The sequence below is a fragment of the Centruroides sculpturatus genome, unplaced genomic scaffold (genome assembly GCF_000671375.1).
Source record: "Centruroides sculpturatus isolate CEXI.00-Female unplaced genomic scaffold, Cexi_2.0 scaffold367, whole genome shotgun sequence".
NCBI classification, from domain to species: Eukaryota; Metazoa; Arthropoda; class Arachnida; order Scorpiones; family Buthidae; genus Centruroides; species Centruroides sculpturatus.
This window is the reverse complement of record NW_019384575.1, coordinates 358425-377743: the sequence shown is the minus strand read 5'-3', so window position 1 is coordinate 377743 and position 19319 is coordinate 358425. Positions and strand designations below refer to the sequence as shown.

General features: G+C 32.2%; 2 protein-coding genes across 2 annotated transcripts; one reads left to right on the top strand and one right to left on the bottom strand.

Annotated features, from left to right (window-relative positions):
• Nucleotides 1-621: 621 nt before the first annotated feature.
• LOC111624312 (protein CNPPD1-like) lies at nucleotides 622-16501 on the bottom strand. Its single transcript, XM_023367127.1, is given in 8 exon segments — nucleotides 622-1441; nucleotides 1516-1700; nucleotides 4477-4486; nucleotides 6540-6668; nucleotides 6747-6867; nucleotides 7199-7283; nucleotides 9401-9497; nucleotides 16247-16501. Coding segments are annotated over 8 exon segments (1089 nt in total). The 5' UTR covers nucleotides 16316-16501; the 3' UTR covers nucleotides 622-1048.
• LOC111624311 lies at nucleotides 2721-3764 on the top strand. Its single transcript, XM_023367126.1, has 2 exons — nucleotides 2721-2870; nucleotides 2945-3764. Exons 1-2 carry the CDS (start codon nucleotides 2829-2831, stop codon nucleotides 3335-3337), a joined length of 435 nt encoding a protein of 144 aa, XP_023222894.1. The 5' UTR covers nucleotides 2721-2828; the 3' UTR covers nucleotides 3338-3764.
• Nucleotides 16502-19319: the final 2818 nt, after the last annotated feature.

Sequence of the window (19319 nt, the reverse complement as noted above, 5' to 3'; positions counted from 1 at the left end):
TTTGACATGTAAGAAAATCAATATAAATAATAGCCCACATTTTATCTAAACAGTACTTATTACAATATTTATCAATACATTTATAATTGCTATAAACCATTTTATATACATCATATAAAAAACTTTTCAACTTTGCATTTTTATTTTGTCTTTTAACAGCATCAGTAACATCAGTTTAGAACATTTTCATTAACAAATAAATCACGTTCAACAACATTAATTACATATTGTAACATTATTACAATGCATTTCTCTTATGTCTGGCTGGTATTGCATTTTATCTAACACTGTAGTATGTACGACCAAATGCACTGAACTTTACGCTGCTATGCGGATACCGTTACAAGCTCTAAACTGCATGTTTCTTTAACACGAAGCTAACACGTCTGCGTAACTCCTCTCTCTCTCTATATATATATATATATGCTGATATTTTGATGACGATTGTATAAATTATTCTTATTACTATATGAAAATGAGAGTATTTTTTTTTATATGTAAATATATCAATTCTGTCAAAACTATAATAATAAATTATTTGGTTTTTTTTGCAAAATTTTGTATTAATTTAACTATAAAAACATTCTTTTGGAATTTTTTTGAATACAAAAATTTACTAGCTTTTTTTAGTTTTAAAAAGTATTATGATATCAAAATAATGACAGTTATTATATAGGATGTGCCATAAATCTGAAGCTACAGGAGTTATGTTACTCATTGTTTATTCTTTTTCAGATAAAGTATGGTGCTAAATAAAGAGAAACTTATTTTGATGGTATGAAATTGCCAAAGAGTATAACAGGTTGACTCCACACTTTCCACCAATTGCATACAACAGTATTGTTAAACTATTTGGCAACTTTGTACTGACTGTGGGTTCAAACTATTAAAATAACATGAATTTGTCCCTCCTCACTCAACACCCTGATTTACCTGTAGAAGAATGAACAAAAATAAATAAAACTCCTATGATTCCATGCTTATGAGACACCCTGTATGAAACTTGGTGAAAACATACAATAACCAACAGGTAATGAAATTAATTATCTTAGCCAGGTTGCTTCAACTGTCTATTCTGAGATGGGAATGTATGAATCCTATTGAGAGGTTTATATGCAATGGTTCTGACAAATGGAAAATTATGATTACAAGCATTATGATGTGGCTTATATACAGATACTTGCTTCCAGCTATTATTATCCACTATAGATTGTTCACCAATGATTATAGTTTCAATTTTGTCCATATTTACTTCAACATCAATTTTCATAGGAGTAGAAGAGGAGTTATGAATTGCGACAGATAAATCTATATCCAAATTTGTATTTTCTTTTGCATTTCTCAGTATTCTGTTCATTGGACTGTAACGATTAACCATGGTCACTGAACCCACAAGCATTAATGCTGCAGCAACGTATGCTATCATTGATACTGCAATAATCTAAAAATAAAAATTATCATTATAAAAAACTATTAATTTATGTAACAATTATGTAAAATTAATGAGAACTGCACCTGAACCACATTATCGATTATAATAGTCCAACACTGTAACATCACCGATCCTCGACTCAATACGGAGATATCTGTATATGTCAACCATCCACGTTTTGATATTTCCTTCTGGGCAATCCTAAAAATAATTTTTTATAATTTTCAATTGTACACATTACATTTCCTACAAAACCATTTATTAAAGACTGAATATGTTTATAAATAATTATTATTTTTATGTTTTAGCCTTTTTATCAAGTCCAACTATGAGGCAGCCAAGTGATGTGGGACCTGACATCTAGGATGAATCACCCTGCAAAAACTTCCTGGAATTTTGTGACCTGGCATTCATTCCATGTCTCCCAGAGCAACAGGTTGACACCTTGGTCATCCGGCTGTCTATATCAATAGGTTAAATATAATAAATTTGTTACACCTACTGACATTTGTATACATGGATCTTTATTTAGGCTGAGCATAGACTATAAACTATATGCACATCTGTAGTCTATATTGAAGTTCAGTACACAATTTTAAATTGTTTATTGTTTTAGAAAACATTTGTAAAGTTGAACAAGTTAAACAAGAATGACAATGTCAGTACAGTCGACCCCCCTATAACACTGTTAATTATTCCGTTTTATATGAATTCCATGTTGTACGAGTCACTTAGATTTTACAAATATGTGTGCCGGGCTGTGAACGGCTCACGTATTTGTAAAATCTAAGTGACTCGTACAACATGGAATTCATATAAAACGGAATAATTAACAGTGTTATAGGGGGGTCGACTGTACTGACATTGTCATTCTTGTTTAACTTGTTCAACTTTACAAATGTTTTCTAAAACAATAAACAATTTAAAATTGTGTACTGAACTTCAATATAGACTACAGATGTGCATATAGTTTATAGTCTATGCTCAGCCTAAATAAAGATCCATGTATACAAATGTCAGTAGGTGTAACAAATTTATTATATTTAACCTATTGATATAGACAGCCGGATGACCAAGGTGTCAACCTGTTGCTCTGGGAGACATGGAATGAATGCCAGGTCACAAAATTCCAGGAAGTTTTTGCAGGGTGATTCATCCTAGATGTCAGGTCCCACATCACTTGGCTGCCTCATAGTTGGACTTGATAAAAAGGCTAAAACATAAAAATAATAATTATTTATAAACATATTCAGTCTTTAATAAATGGTTTTGTAGGAAATGTAATGTGTACAATTGAAAATTATAAAAAATTATTTTTAGGATTGCCCAGAAGGAAATATCAAAACGTGGATGGTTGACATATACAGATATCTCCGTATTGAGTCGAGGATCGGTGATGTTACAGTGTTGGACTATTATAATCGATAATGTGGTTCAGGTGCAGTTCTCATTAATTTTACATAATTGTTACATAAATTAATAGTTTTTTATAATGATAATTTTTATTTTTAGATTATTGCAGTATCAATGATAGCATACGTTGCTGCAGCATTAATGCTTGTGGGTTCAGTGACCATGGTTAATCGTTACAGTCCAATGAACAGAATACTGAGAAATGCAAAAGAAAATACAAATTTGGATATAGATTTATCTGTCGCAATTCATAACTCCTCTTCTACTCCTATGAAAATTGATGTTGAAGTAAATATGGACAAAATTGAAACTATAATCATTGGTGAACAATCTATAGTGGATAATAATAGCTGGAAGCAAGTATCTGTATATAAGCCACATCATAATGCTTGTAATCATAATTTTCCATTTGTCAGAACCATTGCATATAAACCTCTCAATAGGATTCATACATTCCCATCTCAGAATAGACAGTTGAAGCAACCTGGCTAAGATAATTAATTTCATTACCTGTTGGTTATTGTATGTTTTCACCAAGTTTCATACAGGGTGTCTCATAAGCATGGAATCATAGGAGTTTTATTTATTTTTGTTCATTCTTCTACAGGTAAATCAGGGTGTTGAGTGAGGAGGGACAAATTCATGTTATTTTAATAGTTTGAACCCACAGTCAGTACAAAGTTGCCAAATAGTTTAACAATACTGTTGTATGCAATTGGTGGAAAGTGTGGAGTCAACCTGTTATACTCTTTGGCAATTTCATACCATCAAAATAAGTTTCTCTTTATTTAGCACCATACTTTATCTGAAAAAGAATAAACAATGAGTAACATAACTCCTGTAGCTTCAGATTTATGGCACATCCTGTATAATAACTGTCATTATTTTGATATCATAATACTTTTTAAAACTAAAAAAAGCTAGTAAATTTTTGTATTCAAAAAAATTCCAAAAGAATGTTTTTATAGTTAAATTAATACAAAATTTTGCAAAAAAAACCAAATAATTTATTATTATAGTTTTGACAGAATTGATATATTTACATATAAAAAAAAATACTCTCATTTTCATATAGTAATAAGAATAATTTATACAATCGTCATCAAAATATCAGCATATATATATATATATAGAGAGAGAGAGGAGTTACGCAGACGTGTTAGCTTCGTGTTAAAGAAACATGCAGTTTAGAGCTTGTAACGGTATCCGCATAGCAGCGTAAAGTTCAGTGCATTTGGTCGTACATACTACAGTGTTAGATAAAATGCAATACCAGCCAGACATAAGAGAAATGCATTGTAATAATGTTACAATATGTAATTAATGTTGTTGAACGTGATTTATTTGTTAATGAAAATGTTCTAAACTGATGTTACTGATGCTGTTAAAAGACAAAATAAAAATGCAAAGTTGAAAAGTTTTTTATATGATGTATATAAAATGGTTTATAGCAATTATAAATGTATTGATAAATATTGTAATAAGTACTGTTTAGATAAAATGTGGGCTATTATTTATATTGATTTTCTTACATGTCAAAATATAAATACATGGATGACCACATCAACCTGCCATTCTGGGGGACCGAGAATCAAATCCAGATGAATAACTCCCCAGGAATTTTTCATCACCAGTCCAATCCTGAATAAAGCCCGCCAATGGCTTCTGGTTGTGTATGCCAGACCAACAGGTTTGATTTGTGGAAGTTTGGGTTTTTGTGTCTAATATCTAGGGGTCAGATTCCCCTGTAAAGTCCTCCCCAGGAGGTAAAGGGGGTCGTGTACATCACCAGTAGGGTCGGACTTAATGACGGTTTTACTCGTTATTAGCATTTATAATTTTTTATAAAACCCATTCAAAAGTTTTTAAAATAAAATATGATAACAGATGGCGCCACTAAAATTTTAAATGCCTGGAAAGTTTAACTAGTTGCTGGTTTATTTAAATTTATATGATAATTACAAGAAATTGCTTAGTAAATATTTAGCTTGTTTAGAAAGTTCTAGCAATTAAATTTTATTACATTTGAAAAATCGAATTCCATTCCACAAACGGAATTATTTTGGAGTAAACTATTTGAATGAGAAGCGAGAGAAAAATGAATCCGTTAAGCTTTTTTCTTGTAGTTTTGTTTGTTTTTCACGATTTAAACATTTTACTTTCAAATAATACGACTTCTTATCCTTACACAATCTATATATATAATCGAGACGAGTTGATGATGANCGGCTCGACCATTGAAGAGAGGCCAGTATTTAAACGAGACTTAATTTTCTAATTATGAGTGGTTGTTTGTTTTGTGAGCAATAAAATAATTTTAAAATAATTTTTAACGATACAATAGCGACGTTTATTATTTTTTAAAAAATTCGTTAAGCTAAACATCGATGAAAATTCAATGCAAAGTTGGTTAATAGCGATATACTAATAAACTAATTACATGGGATATACTAATATCCTAATATACTATACTAATAATGTATTTTTTCCCTTCTTTTCAGTTATCTGATTTTTTCAGTTATCCAACCAACCTGAGTCCCCAATTGAGTCGGATAATCGATGCTCTACTGTAATACATGGTTATATTTTTGTAAACTAATAATTTGTAAAGTTAAATGCCTTTCTCTAACATCACTGCATCTCTAGAGTTAGTAGATTTAATATACAATTTACAAAAATTTGTTGTAAATTTATTGTTTTTAATGTAAACATCTCTTGAATTTCTCCATTAATTTTATTTGATGATGCATGCAAACTAAATGGTTGATCTCAATTTTGTTTATTATGTGCAAGCTGAACTAGCAATAAGGTGGCCAGCATAAATGATGATAATGTCTTAATCCAGAACTACCTAAAATAAATTATGAGCATTTAGTGTTATCAATCGTTTAGATCAAATCAGAACCGAGTTTTCTCAAGGAATTTGGATGTAATCTAGTATTTGGCTATCTACCTGACAATTTTTCACCATAATATATTAATTCAAAGATATAATCATAATAGATTTTGAAACTTAAGAATTTCTATAAAGTAATAAAATATTTTTAAATCCTTTGCAAAAAAATATAAAAGAATTCTGCTTGTGAGAAATATTTATTACTATTACATTCCAGTTTCATAAAAATTACAAAAACTATCTGCTTCTTCTGGAGTACTACAGAATTTTACAATCCATAACCTAAATGCTTTCAGATGCTTTTTGTCCATATTCAAAACTTTCAATGTTCTAAAGAATGGTTTAACTCTGAAAATGAACAATTATAAGATTTCATATCACTACAGAAGAAGGTAGTTTTTTTATAATTCACTTGTATAAATATTTAATAAATAACTTTTAATTAACAAAATACTTCTAAAGAGTATTTGGTGCAGTCAAAACATTAAAATGTAAGAAGTGTGAAATTTACAATTGTTAAAGCCAGACTATCTCCAAATTATCAAGCTATGATTAGGATAAGTTAATAATTATTAATTTAGCCTAATCAGTGCTGTAATTTGGCAGATCATCTGGCTTTAATCAAAAATCAGGTTTGTTGAGTTGTGTTTATATATTTAGGTACTGTTAAATTTTATTCAAAATATTTTAATCCTTCATCAAAAAGTGAAGTTGTAGTGTATATACTCTAAATTATTTTTGATAATAAAGTTCTATTATACTCATAATTTAATAAATTGTAATTCCAAAACAACTTACAATAGCAGCAAGGAACTCCCTTTCAAGTTTATTAAGTTCTTTCAAATCCATATTAGATGATATGGCCCATTCACTATTGAAAACTTCCTCAATTTCTCCTTCATCATATAGAAATTTTGATGCTATCATCTAAGTATAAATATAATTAAAAATTAATTTTTCATACAAAACAATAAGTATAAATTATTAATTAATAATAATTGTTACCATAGACACCAAGAATAAATCACAAGATGAAACAGTTTGTAAATATTCTGGGTTTTTCCTTCGAAGCTGTTCCAAATATACCATAGCCAACATCATAGAACACGGAGATATACCAGCTTTCCTAACAATAAAATAAAGATAAATTTACTATTAATTTAATATACAATTGAATCCAGTTTTTATATTGAAACAGATAAGAAAAACATCATGTAAGCGAAAAAAAATCTACAAGTGAAACCACTTTTGAATTGATTTCAGAGTGAATATAATCATCACAAAAGTACAGTGCAAGTTAACACTTAACTTTTTTACTGTATAACTGAATTTGTATGTGTAATTCTTAACAAAACAGTTTCAATTTATTATTTGTATAATGCATTTAAACAATATACAAAAAGAAAAGAAAATTAAGTCATGTACAAGATTGATGATAAAATATATATGAACTTTACCTTGATACAGATGATGCATAATGCATGTCTAATACTTTCAAGCCACAGTCTGGAACTTTTGAAGAAAACCACTCTACTGTGAATTCTAATAAAATATATTTAATCTGTCAATTTAGTAAATCAGATATAATATTTCTAATAAATTAATGTTTCATTTACATATATGAATAAATAAAAAGATTAAGATGGGAAGTTATTTAGAAATTAGAAACAAGTCTTTGGGAACAAATCAAAGCATTATAATGCATCAATTTGTTTTATGCATTAACAAACAAGAATTTGATTTTGGTGAAGACTGACATCTTTGTATTGTGTCTGTCTTGTTATAGAAAAAAGAATATTGCATATTGCTTTTCTCAAATATTCTGCTATTTTCAGTTTGTAATACAATGTACCAATGCATTGTAACTCTTACACTTCCTATTGGTCAAAATACAACAGAAATAAAAAAAAATGTGAAATATTTTCTTGCTATGGGTTTCTGTATAAATTCTAAGAGAAATTTCTAGATAGAGTGACATAGACAAATACTTTTATAACTCTGTTTTCTGTTTCTGTAGTACTTTCTGGTAATGCCGGCAAGAATCGTAACTAAATACTTTATATTGCAGATTGTGTAATAAAAAAGTGTTTATAATATAGACAAGTTTCTGTAAGCAAGAAAGTAAGGTATTTTATTGTGTTATTTGAAGACATTTTGTAAGATGGCCGATCCGGGGGAGATAGGGGGTTTGAAACCCACTTCACGGCAACTGTGTAAGGATGCCGTCTCTTAGGTGGGATCTATTAATCCCGCGTCAGGATGGACCTAAGGGAAGGTTGTATGTGGGCAGTGACGGAGGAGGCAAATGACGACAAGTGTTTTACACAAGAAAGCCGTTCATTTGTTAACATATATGCTTACATCGGCAATCGACAGTCCTTCACTAGGGTTCTTTTCGTCGAAGATGCGGAGAGGCGAGGACTTCGGCGTCTGTCAGGCCCCGGGGCGGACGAGATGAGGTCGCTGAGCTAGGCGGACGATCGGAAGGAGGAAGCAGAGTCCAAAGTTCTTGGCGACGACACACCACAATTTAAATCACAACCTTTTGTGGACTACAGAGGAGAGCCCTCTTGACCTTGATTTTCCGATTTTTATAGTTTTTCCTCCCACTATTCGGACTTCTGATTGGCCCCTCGTCCCCTTCCACACTTCCCGATTGGTGTCTCTCTTTTGTTTTGGGATAAACTGAGACCGACTCGGGTCACGGGAAAGGTCCGATTCCAGGTGTCCGCTTGACGCCTTTCTGTCGATTGTTCTTGGGGATTGTTGACAAAATTGCAAGACTTGCGCTCATAATTTAACTCCGTTACTCGCGATTTCTGTCATCTGGGTACTCGAACGATCATATGCAATGATTTATCTCTCTTAAATCTTTCCCTCTTTTCAGAAATTGTTTCCCTAGATTGACTGTTTATGAGCGTGGGGGTCAAAGTTCTACCTGCATATGACCACTTGTCTCTGACTTATAACTTTTCACTCTGACATTGACAGTTAGTTTAACACGTGTTCGAGTCATCCGAGACTTGTTGTCTACATTTTGTGCCGCGTTGTTTAAATTATGGGATTTTCCTCTCCTTCTCATATTTAATCTATCGTTATTATTTAATCATAGGAATATCGCAATTTACATGATTCGGACCTCGGTTGGGTCCTCACAATTTTTTGAGATATTTCTGAAGTTTTCTTTTGAAGATTTTGTCTTAAGCTAGGTTGACATTGGTGTATGATGCTATAAAGTCAACTGCCAGTATCCTTTCAACAGCCATTCACCAGTTTGTTAGAAGTTGAAAATATCTCAACTTTTGCTAAACTTCAGTTTGTTCGACCAATAAACTTTATTGCAACTAGTGTTTCAAACTTTTTCAAACCATTCATGTTTTAACTCTGTCATATAATATGATACCAACAGCATCTTGCTTTGATTAGTATTCATTTTGTTCATTCATAATGGATCATGTGACAGTGTGAACTTAGCTTTATAATCTGAAATTTTTGATAACTTAATGTCTTCGGTGCTCAAAAATTCACTATGAAAACTGAGTTGTAAATCTTACAAACTTAAGTACATATTAATCTCTTGGAGGATTAAAAATTACAAATTATCTGTATCTTTAAATCAGTATCATAATAATATTGTTTTTCAAGTTTAGAAATATTACCAGTTAATGGTAGAGATGGGCAATCAGTTGTGGGCAATTTGCTATAGTAGAGTGTCTTCTGTAGCCTCTGTCGTAACTGGTCATGGTCCTTAAATATCTAAATTAAGTAAATATTTGAATATTAAATTTCAAAAATTATCACCCATTATTAAATATATTTTAAATCTTATTTTTACAGATAATTTCTACATTATTCTAAAAAATTTACAAATAATAAGCATGAAAAATTCTAAATAAATTTATAATTTGATCACATCTATCAGAGATGAAAATTTAATAAAGTACTGGACTAAATATCGAGCTTCCAGAAATCCACCAGAATTAACAAAAAACAAGATATTTTTGAATTTGGTAGGATGTAATACACTGTGTGGCTACTCAGTTTCTGTGACTGCTGGCATTTGATAAGTTAAATACAAATTTCTTTCTTTACTTTCTATTGCTTATTTTGCAATTTACATATATGTTTAGTATGTGTCCAGAAAACCAAGAAATCCAGACCTAAGCTTGCCAAATATTTGATCTGGCACTGTAACAATTTATGAGAATTTTTAAAAATAGATAATGATGTTGACTGGATGGCTTAGATAGTTAAGGCACCAGCCTGTTGCTCTTGGGCAGGGCTTCTTAAACTATGGGTCGTGACTCCATTTGGGGTCGCGAGATTTTAATGCAAAATATTGAAAATAATTTGAGAGAGTTTGAAAATGACATGCTTTGTGTCATAGGTTTCATGAGTTGCGCTTTGTGTCACTTCTGGTGCAGCGAGACAACAATTCAGCAACACTGATTTTAGTGTGAACTAGTGTAGTGTTGTCACTTTTCAGTGTATTCAGTTGTCTCATTTCCATTGTAACACAAGAGTGAACTGTGGTAGTACACCATTATTGGTTTTGCAAATTTGTATATATATCTTTATTTTATATTTTTTTGGGTCATGAAAAATTCACAATCATAAATGGGGTCAATAATAAAAATAAAGAATAAAAAAAGTTTAAGAAGCCCTGCTCTAGGGGAACAGGAATTGAATCTAGATGATCAAGAAACCCCAGAAACCTTTTGTGGGGTGTTACATCTCAAATACATTGGGCTCCATCCTTCACTTAGTCACCCTCGTTACACACTTGACCAAACCCATGGTATGATAACAGGCATGATAAGATGATCCTCTCTGTCCACAAGGCACAGTTAGAAGAAAAAAATGAAATAATTTTATAATTCTTATAAAAATCCTAAATGTAAACTGATATTTATTTGGTAACCAACTTAATAGTTCTAGATAAAGAACTACATACATAAAAAAAAAAAAAAAAAGACTAATTTATCTACCCAAAATGTCTGAAATAATGACATGAACTCATTTTAAAACATGTTTCACAACTATGTGATATCCAGGACAAATGAAAAACTGAGATAAAACATGAATATTAAAAATTTCCTCCTGTCATTCTTTAATACAGCAATAAAATCAATCTTATAAATTAGGAATTTGTCCTATAAATTAATAGAACTAAATGGTATAAAACTGAATATATTGACATCTACATTAATTTTTTAATGCTGGCTTTATATCATATTAATATACAGCAATTAGGTTGTAAAAACTTAATTATCCACAAAATATTTATTCACAATTTCTTCTAGAACATATTTATTTATTTTGTTATCAATTCATATTGAAATCTGTTCAATCAATTTTCATAAAACTTTGCCATTTTCCTTTAATTACTATGAAGAATCCAAAAGCGAAATAAAAAAAAGGACTCATGACTTCATTTTTGAGACATAAGGTCCTAACAAGAGCATGTGTAACAAAGCAATATTGCACAATTTCGCAAGGTCGCGAGCATATCTTCTGAGTGGCTTATTGAATTGAGTTCGTTCTCAAAATTTGACAGGCCAATTTTGATAAAACTTTGCCATTTTATATTGATTGCAATGAAGAATTCAGAAATGTAATAAATGTAAATACAGTAGAGCATCGATTATCTGAATCAATTGGGGACTGGGGTTGTTCGGAAAATCAATGTTTCGGATAACTGATTATGTACGAAAAAATATATAAACTTATCCCATCTTGACATTTTTCTCCATTGCATGTAGCTTTGCGTTGAATTTTCATCGATGTTAAGCCTAACGAAGACTATTATATCTTTAAAAATTATTTTTTTATTTTGTACAGCCACAGCACTGGCGAAAATTTAAATTTGCCGACTGGAATTCTTTCAGATGATTGATGTTTCAGATGATTGACTTTCAGATAATCGACGCTTACTGTATAGAAAATAGGGATCCATGATTTTGTTTTCAATATAATAGGGGTCAAATAAATTAAAAATAGAGTACTGCATGCACCTAACAGAAAACAGACTTAAAAAAATAAACAGAACACAAGAACAAAGCAACTGGCATCGATTGCTTTTAGTTTTGGGTTTATTCGTAAAAGGCAACATGACATTTGGACGATCTGCCAAAGGAGGATGTCTCTGAGGAGGTCTTTTACAGAAAACTGGCCTTTATTTAGGTGTTACTAATGTGAAGAAAATCTGGAAAACTCACATGAACTCACAACCAACTATCAGTGCAGTGGTTTTGTCCACTTAACCACTGGTGGGCATTGATTGCTTTGTTCTTGGATTGCCTCTCCATATCTTAAAGTGCAAAGATCGCCTCTGTGTGCCTGGCCAGTGAAAGCATCTCCTGTGGCTTGCAGGGTACAAGGATCACCTCTCCCGTGACCAGCAGGTGCAAAGATAGCCGCTTTTGTGGTAGCAAGTGCAAAGTTTACCTGTCTGCAACTGTCAGATACAAGATCATCTTTTCTGTATGTAACAAGTGAAAAAAATCACTTCTTTCTTTTTGCCTCCACCTCATTTTTATTGCAATATGACAAAGTTGAACAATATCCTAGTGATTACTTCAAACAGTTTGAAGCCATTATATAATAAATTTTAACATTGCAGAAGTTACAACTAATGAAAAATTCATAATTGACAGCATCCATAATAGGGTAAAATTTCAGTTCTAAATGAGAAGTTTGGACTCCCAAATTTTATACCCTTCTAGACAATCTAAAAAGTCAAAGAAATCATATCTCTAATTGTAATCTTTGGTGATATATTCGTCTGCAAAGTTTTCAGCTTATTAAACATGTAATAAACTTAACAGTGTGTGCAGCATGCACTCCAACAGTAGTCAGTGCAATGGCATTTCTTGTGTTTTATGAGGTTTTAGCCATCTCTAGTAAAGTGGGAAACAGCAACAGTTCTAGATTTTTTCATTTTTAAATTTTACTCTATTTTTGAGTGTCTTCAAGCTTTCGGATAGGCCAATTTCGGGGAGCTATATCTCATGTCGATAATCAGTTTCTTTGACTCTTTTAATAATCCTGTGAGCATGATCTACAGCTCTGGTAAGGTCTCAATCACCTCACTCAGAGCTGAATTTGTAAGAAGATATGATCCAACAATCAAAATAAAATGAGCACAATCACAAAAATTTGAGAATTATACACTGAAGTCTAGTTACATACATCTAGGCTTAAACATTATGCTATATGATAAATTGATTTTAAATTTCAAAAGGTAACAAAAAAAAAGGTGAATTAAATGATAAAAATATTACAAATGACAATTTTCAGTTCTCAAGAAAATTAAGTATCTATTAAAATAGAATGTCCTTGGAACATATTTAGATATCAAGTTTATAATAAGTTCACTCTGATTATGATGACAGACATTTTTATCACCATTATCTTTAAGTTAATGTTTACAATAACTGATTAATATAAATAGGTCAAATTAGAGGCAGGTGAATCATCATTTATAAGTAAAAATCCTTCAGTTTTTTAGTTAGGAAAGAAATTAACTGTTTAATTTAGAAAAAATCCCACAAACACCAACATTTTTCAGAAAAATAAATAAAATAATCCTTTTTTTTTTTTTAAACTTTATTGAAAAATCTATTTGTATAATTGAGGACACAAGAAAAACATGAAAACATCATCTACACTCAATTATTAAAATGATTATGGTATGTAAACAGTAGTTATCTATGGTTTATATACCATAATCATTTAAATTAATTAATAATTGAATATAGGTAACTTCAACTCTGATCCTTCACAGATTTAAGTCATGGAATGTACCTTTCAATTGATCATTTTGGCATAAAATACTAATATATATATATTTTAATTTATTAAGTTCTTACTTTTTCAAACTGTTAACATCATGTTATAAGCACAAAAATTGCTTAAAAATGATATTACTATGTAATATTGATAGCCAGATGGATAAGTGATTAAGTCAGCAGCCTTCCACTCTGGAAAACTTGGAATTGAATCCAGACAGGTTGAAAAACTCCAGGAATTTTTTTGGAGATTGTCTGTCAGATATGTTGGACTCCCATCCCTCATCCCATTGTGGGCCTGGCCAAATCTGTAATGGGCTTACTAAAAAGATACTTTTAGTGTCCACAGGGCAGAGTTAAAAAAATATATATATATGTGTATATATGCAATATTATTTTTATTATTATTATGCCAACTGTGCTACTATCTAGTGATAAAATTTTATGCCTCTAACTTCTGGACATGGGTCATTCTCATAATGGAAAAAAGGATATCCCACTTTTCTCATTGAAAGCATGGAGCTCTGGCATTTTTGAATACACTAGCTTGTAGAGCATAATAGTTGACTAAAAATTGTTTTTTGTAAAAAAGTGGAGTTTGATCCTTTTCAAACTTCTATGCTCGGCTATTTTTCATCAAGAATTTATTATGTAAAAATCCAAATTAATCTGTTATGCAATCCAATATTTCAGTTATGTAATAAATTATTTTCTCAATCTAACATTTGCATTGTAAGAGTAAAAGTTTCAAAAGAGTGTTAAGCAGTTTTCTATATGATAAAAGTTATATATGTAACTAGAACAGGAAGTTTAGATTTCAGAGTACAACCATATCTTTTTTATAGTTCCAGTAATGCATGCAATGCATGAAAAATATAGTTCCATCCAACATATGGAAAAACCTTCTACAATTTGATGTAGTCATCTATCCCATTGTGCATATGTTTCATTTTAATTTTTGTTAATCTGTTTAATGCTTAGAATTATTATCTCTAATATTTAATGAATTTAATTTGTATTTTATTTGAATTATATATGTCCAGAAAACATTTTGAATACTCAAATTTTATATTTGTTCAAAAGTGTATGTCTTCTAAAAGTTTTTTGTTCCAATCTTTATTATTTTTCTATTCTGTTCTGCTAATGCCTGAGGAAGGCTAAATGAAAACATTTGTAACATAATATATTAAAACCTAATTTCTTTAATGGAACCATAGAAAAGGCATGACTGTACTCTGAATGTTTCTATAGTGTCTAGAATCCATAATTTCTTATGTATATGAAATAATATTAAATAAATTATTGAACTACAAGCAAGTACTTTTAACATTTCATCATAAAGGATAAAGTAAAACCATAGTTCTGAATGAGTGGTTTGGACTCCTAGATGATCAAAAAAAGTCCATATCTCTAATTGTGACCCTTGGCAAGATATTCATTTTGACTGAATTGCTTTTAAACACACAACAGGCAGAATGGAGCATGCAGCATAACTCTGATTGTGCCCCAGAAGTGCAACAGCATTTCTTGCATTTTATGAGCTTTTAGTAGTCTCTAGTAAAGTGGAAAACAGTTCATTTTTACCATTGTTTTGAACATCAGTTCCAGACTTTCTGACTTAAATAGTACCACAGTTTTGAGGGTCTTCAAAATTTCAGACAGCCAATTTCAGGAAGGGCTATATAGTATTTCACAAAGGGTCACAAAAGGCAAAGAAACCGATGGTCTACAGACCATCGGTTTCTTTGCCTTTTTTCTCCTATGGGTATGATTTATAGTTCTGATAAATGAGGTAGGATGCAAACTCTGAGTGAAGGGTTTTCCACCCCGCAGTAAAAGCAAAGTCAAAGGAACCACACACATACATGCAAGCCTTTTCAGATAATTGCCTCCAAAGTAAGTTTTTACCGCACATCGGAATACTCCCTACTCTCCATGCTCCGCACATAGTTGCACACTTTGATGCTCTATATCACACGCACAGGGATAAACCCTCCACACAGAGTTAAGTGGGCTACTCAAAGCCAGCATAGTTGTACAGTACAAGCTAAATAGTTAAACACAACTGTCTTAGAGGAGTGACGTGATTCCCAATCTCACACGACATGGATTTTGGGAGCAATTTCTTGCAAAAGGGCACACATAAAGGTGTGACTCCTTTGGCTTTTTTGCTCCTACAAGTATGGTCTACAGCTCCAATTGCAACCCCTGATCTAGGGGATCAGGAATTGAATCTATGCGATTACAAAACACCAGAAAATTAGTCTTAGAGGAGTGACACAACTCAGAAGTAGACTGATTTTGGGGGCCGTATCTCGCAAAAGGCACACATAAAAGTGCGGTTCCTTTGGCTGTTTTTTTTTTGCTCCGAGTACAGTCTATGGTTGTGATATGTCCCAATCATCTAATTTGGAGGTATATTTGTACTTCTGAATGAGGTGCAATAAGGTATAATTGTCTCAATGCCGACCATGTGGAATTTTTCCGAGTTTTCTTCTGGTTTCTCGTCAGTAGCACCAAAACAGAGGACCATAAAACACTTCGGCAGAAGAACTACATGACGCGTTGCTTTATACAAATAGAACTAAACGAAACCGATTTATTTATAAAAGTTAAAAATTAAATTATATATTTAGTAAAATACGTAAGTAATAATAAAACGAAGAGAAATGTAATCATAATGGTAAAAAATAGTAAACGAAGGTCACAATTAACCTGTGTATCCGGTAAACACTTGAAAGGGAGAGTTTCTTGTATTGTTTTGTCCTCAGTTATCATCTTCATTCGATTCAAGTAATCGCTCGTTAGATATTATACTTAATTATTCGCAATTATCGAGTAGTTTTGTCGATAAAAATTAGAACTCATCGATTGTTCGATAACAACAAACGTTACAAAATCAAGATCAAACCCACAACTATTTTCAGAACCGAAAACACCTCCACTAACGTATACGTCACGACTCGACTATTTTCCTGTGACGTAGTAAGTCTTATTAACCTTAATAAATTAAACCATTTTATTTTTATTTATAATTTTTATTTTTAACATCTGTTTTTATTTTATTTTATTAATATTTTTGAAAAAAATTATTCAGTTTTATAAATTAAATTTCATAATTTTCTACCGTACGTGTAATGTGCTATTTCGTCACTAGAGGAGACTTTTAGTTCTTTTTGCTCTGTAGGCCAGTAAAAGAGGCCTTTTCTTTCGTAAACCTGTAGTAAACCCCCGTCCCTCACCACCCAGGCCGCCCTATCGTGAGCCTGGCCGAACCGATAATGAGCTTCCTAAATGAGGTCTTCTTAGTGCCCACACGGCGGAAAGAGTTTAAAAAAAAAAACGGGTAATGAGGGACGGGGCCGACATATCCGGTCGGATCACCCCCCTGAAAAATTTTTGATGATTTTTCGACCCATCCGGATTCGATACCGGGTCTCCCAGATACCGGGGCTACCTTTTTGACCACTCGGCCATCAGGTCCTAGAAGATCCGGGGTAGAATAAGGACGGGTCGAATAACTTTAGGAAATTTTTGGAAGTGGTTTATCTGGATATATCATAAAATACCGCCCTGGGAGACCCAGGATTTGAATCCAGACGTGTCGAAAAACCATAAAATTTTTTTGAGGGACTCCATTCTTGCTATCCCGCCGCTCCATTGTGGTCCTATAATTAATTAAGGTGACCAATCGTCCTCCTTTAGGGAGGACAGTCCTTTTTTTTTAAGTTCTGTCCTCCCTCGAAAAGTGTCCTCCTATATGTCCTCCTTTTAGATATTTGAAGACTAACCTAATCTCCATATTCGATCGATGCCAAGCCGATCCGTTGTATGTGATGTATTTGTGAGGTCAGCCGATTAGGGTGAGGGTTTTTCGATAGCCGAGCGGTTCTTTCTGTCGTGTGGGCGCAGAATGACTTTCTGAGACAGGTTTACCATTTTTAACCCGTTTATTATATAACAAAAGATTCTTACAACGTTCTTCAAATTTTCAACGTAACACAGCTCGGGGAACAAATTAAAAGTTTCTTCAAGTGTCCGATTTTCTCCGTTTGGTCCTTCGATGTCGTACGTTGAGATCGACGGCCCCGGGGCGTGCGGCACAGCTTCGGCGAAAGTCTCTGGTGAAAGGCAAATCCGTGCAAATCACGACGTCACGGGAGAGCGACACTAAGTCACAGGAGTTGACGAATCGGTCGCTGTTGATAAGTAGGATCACAAAAATCCTGGAGAGGAGCACCAAGAACCAAGAACCAAGAACCAAGAACCTTTGTCCCTTGAGTCGCACGGTTTTATAGATTTCTTAACCGTCGTCGCCTCTCCATTGGTCTCTCATAGTCACCTGGTGACAATTTGAAACCTAATGAAGGGCGCGGGAGAGGTCAACGTTGCGACTGAATATGATTCCTCTCTCTCGTCGCATTTTCCTCGAATTTATCCGTTTCCATTGTTTAACACATTTATGAAAAAAAAACAATTGCATTGTTCAATCGAGACACCTAATCCGTTTCCTTAGCGTCTGAAAAGGAGCTTTTTATTTTAAATCGACACCCATAATTCGGACCTCTCAGTCGACCCCTGTTCGGGTCCTCACATATTTGTACTTAATAAACAAGCAATGATGAATGAGATTTCTTAAATGTGAGGTGGTTCCTCTCACGTGATGGGCCTGATTGAAAACTTTCTACTTAAAATAATAAAAAAATAATTATATCGAAGTTTGATTAGCATTTTGATTGAGATCTAGCACATTGATATGTGAAGTTCTTGGGGAAAGAACACGTTAAGTCATTCGCTTTGTCGAACATTGTTGAGTTTCTACAAACGATGAAACTTCTAGACTATTAACCTGTCAATCTGCGCTAAAATACAGGACAAATTCGGAACATGTTAACTCATTTTTTCGTCCAAAGGATTGTATAAACTACGCAGACGTGCTCCAGAATGATATCTGTTGCACCTGTACAGCTACTGTTTGCACTTTTCAAGTACTTTCATCATTTAAATTGAATACAGCAAAGAATAAATTGTGTAGTGTAATAGGTCTATCACGTGATACTCTTCTAGATTCAGAAGTGGCGAACCTATGGCACGCGTACCCAAAGAGCACGTCGGAAGAAATCCTCTGACACGTTATGTATCACAGGATTTCGATTTAGCACCTGGTTTTTTCAATTATCTTTTCGATTTATTATCCGATCATCTTTTTTTCAATCAGCTTTTTTACATTTATTCTAATTAAAGCATACCCATTTCATTTCATTAAATATAGTTACTTTAACACGTGCAGAGAAAGGGACTTAACTGGTCAACACGTGTCGAACCACTTCCGATTGTGATTTGACCAATGAAAATCTTCGTCGGATTAATACGACAAAATCTTTGTTTACAGTAGGTGCCAAGTTACGATAAATAGACTACTGTATTTAAAAAATTGATTTTCTTCGCAGACTACATACAAATTTTTAAAATGATGATAAATGTGTTTTTGATTAAAAAAAATTGTTAAAAACTTTTAAATAAATTACAAATTGCTTGTTTTTATTAAAAATTTTTAATAAAAACAATTAGTTTAAATTGACTATTATATTTTAATTTCTAATTATAAAAGTTTATCATAAAAATAAGGTTTGTTTATTTTTTATTATTAATTTATTCTTAACGCAAATTTAAATAAAAGTATTCTTTTTAACCAAATATCTTACTCGGCTCTTTAAATATTTAATAAAGCCTCCAACACCTGATGCCGAGAAACGTTTTATTAAAGTTTAACGTTTTCGACCCAGAT

Excerpts from the sequence above, each read along its gene's own strand:
- LOC111624311 (XM_023367126.1), top strand. The coding sequence starts at position 2,829 with ATGTTACAGTGTTGGACTATTATAATCGATAATGTGGTTCAG. Across the intron at positions 2,871-2,944 it reads TAATCGATAATGTGGTTCAG|ATTATTGCAGTATCAATGAT; the intron begins GTGCAGTTCTCA and ends TTTTATTTTTAG.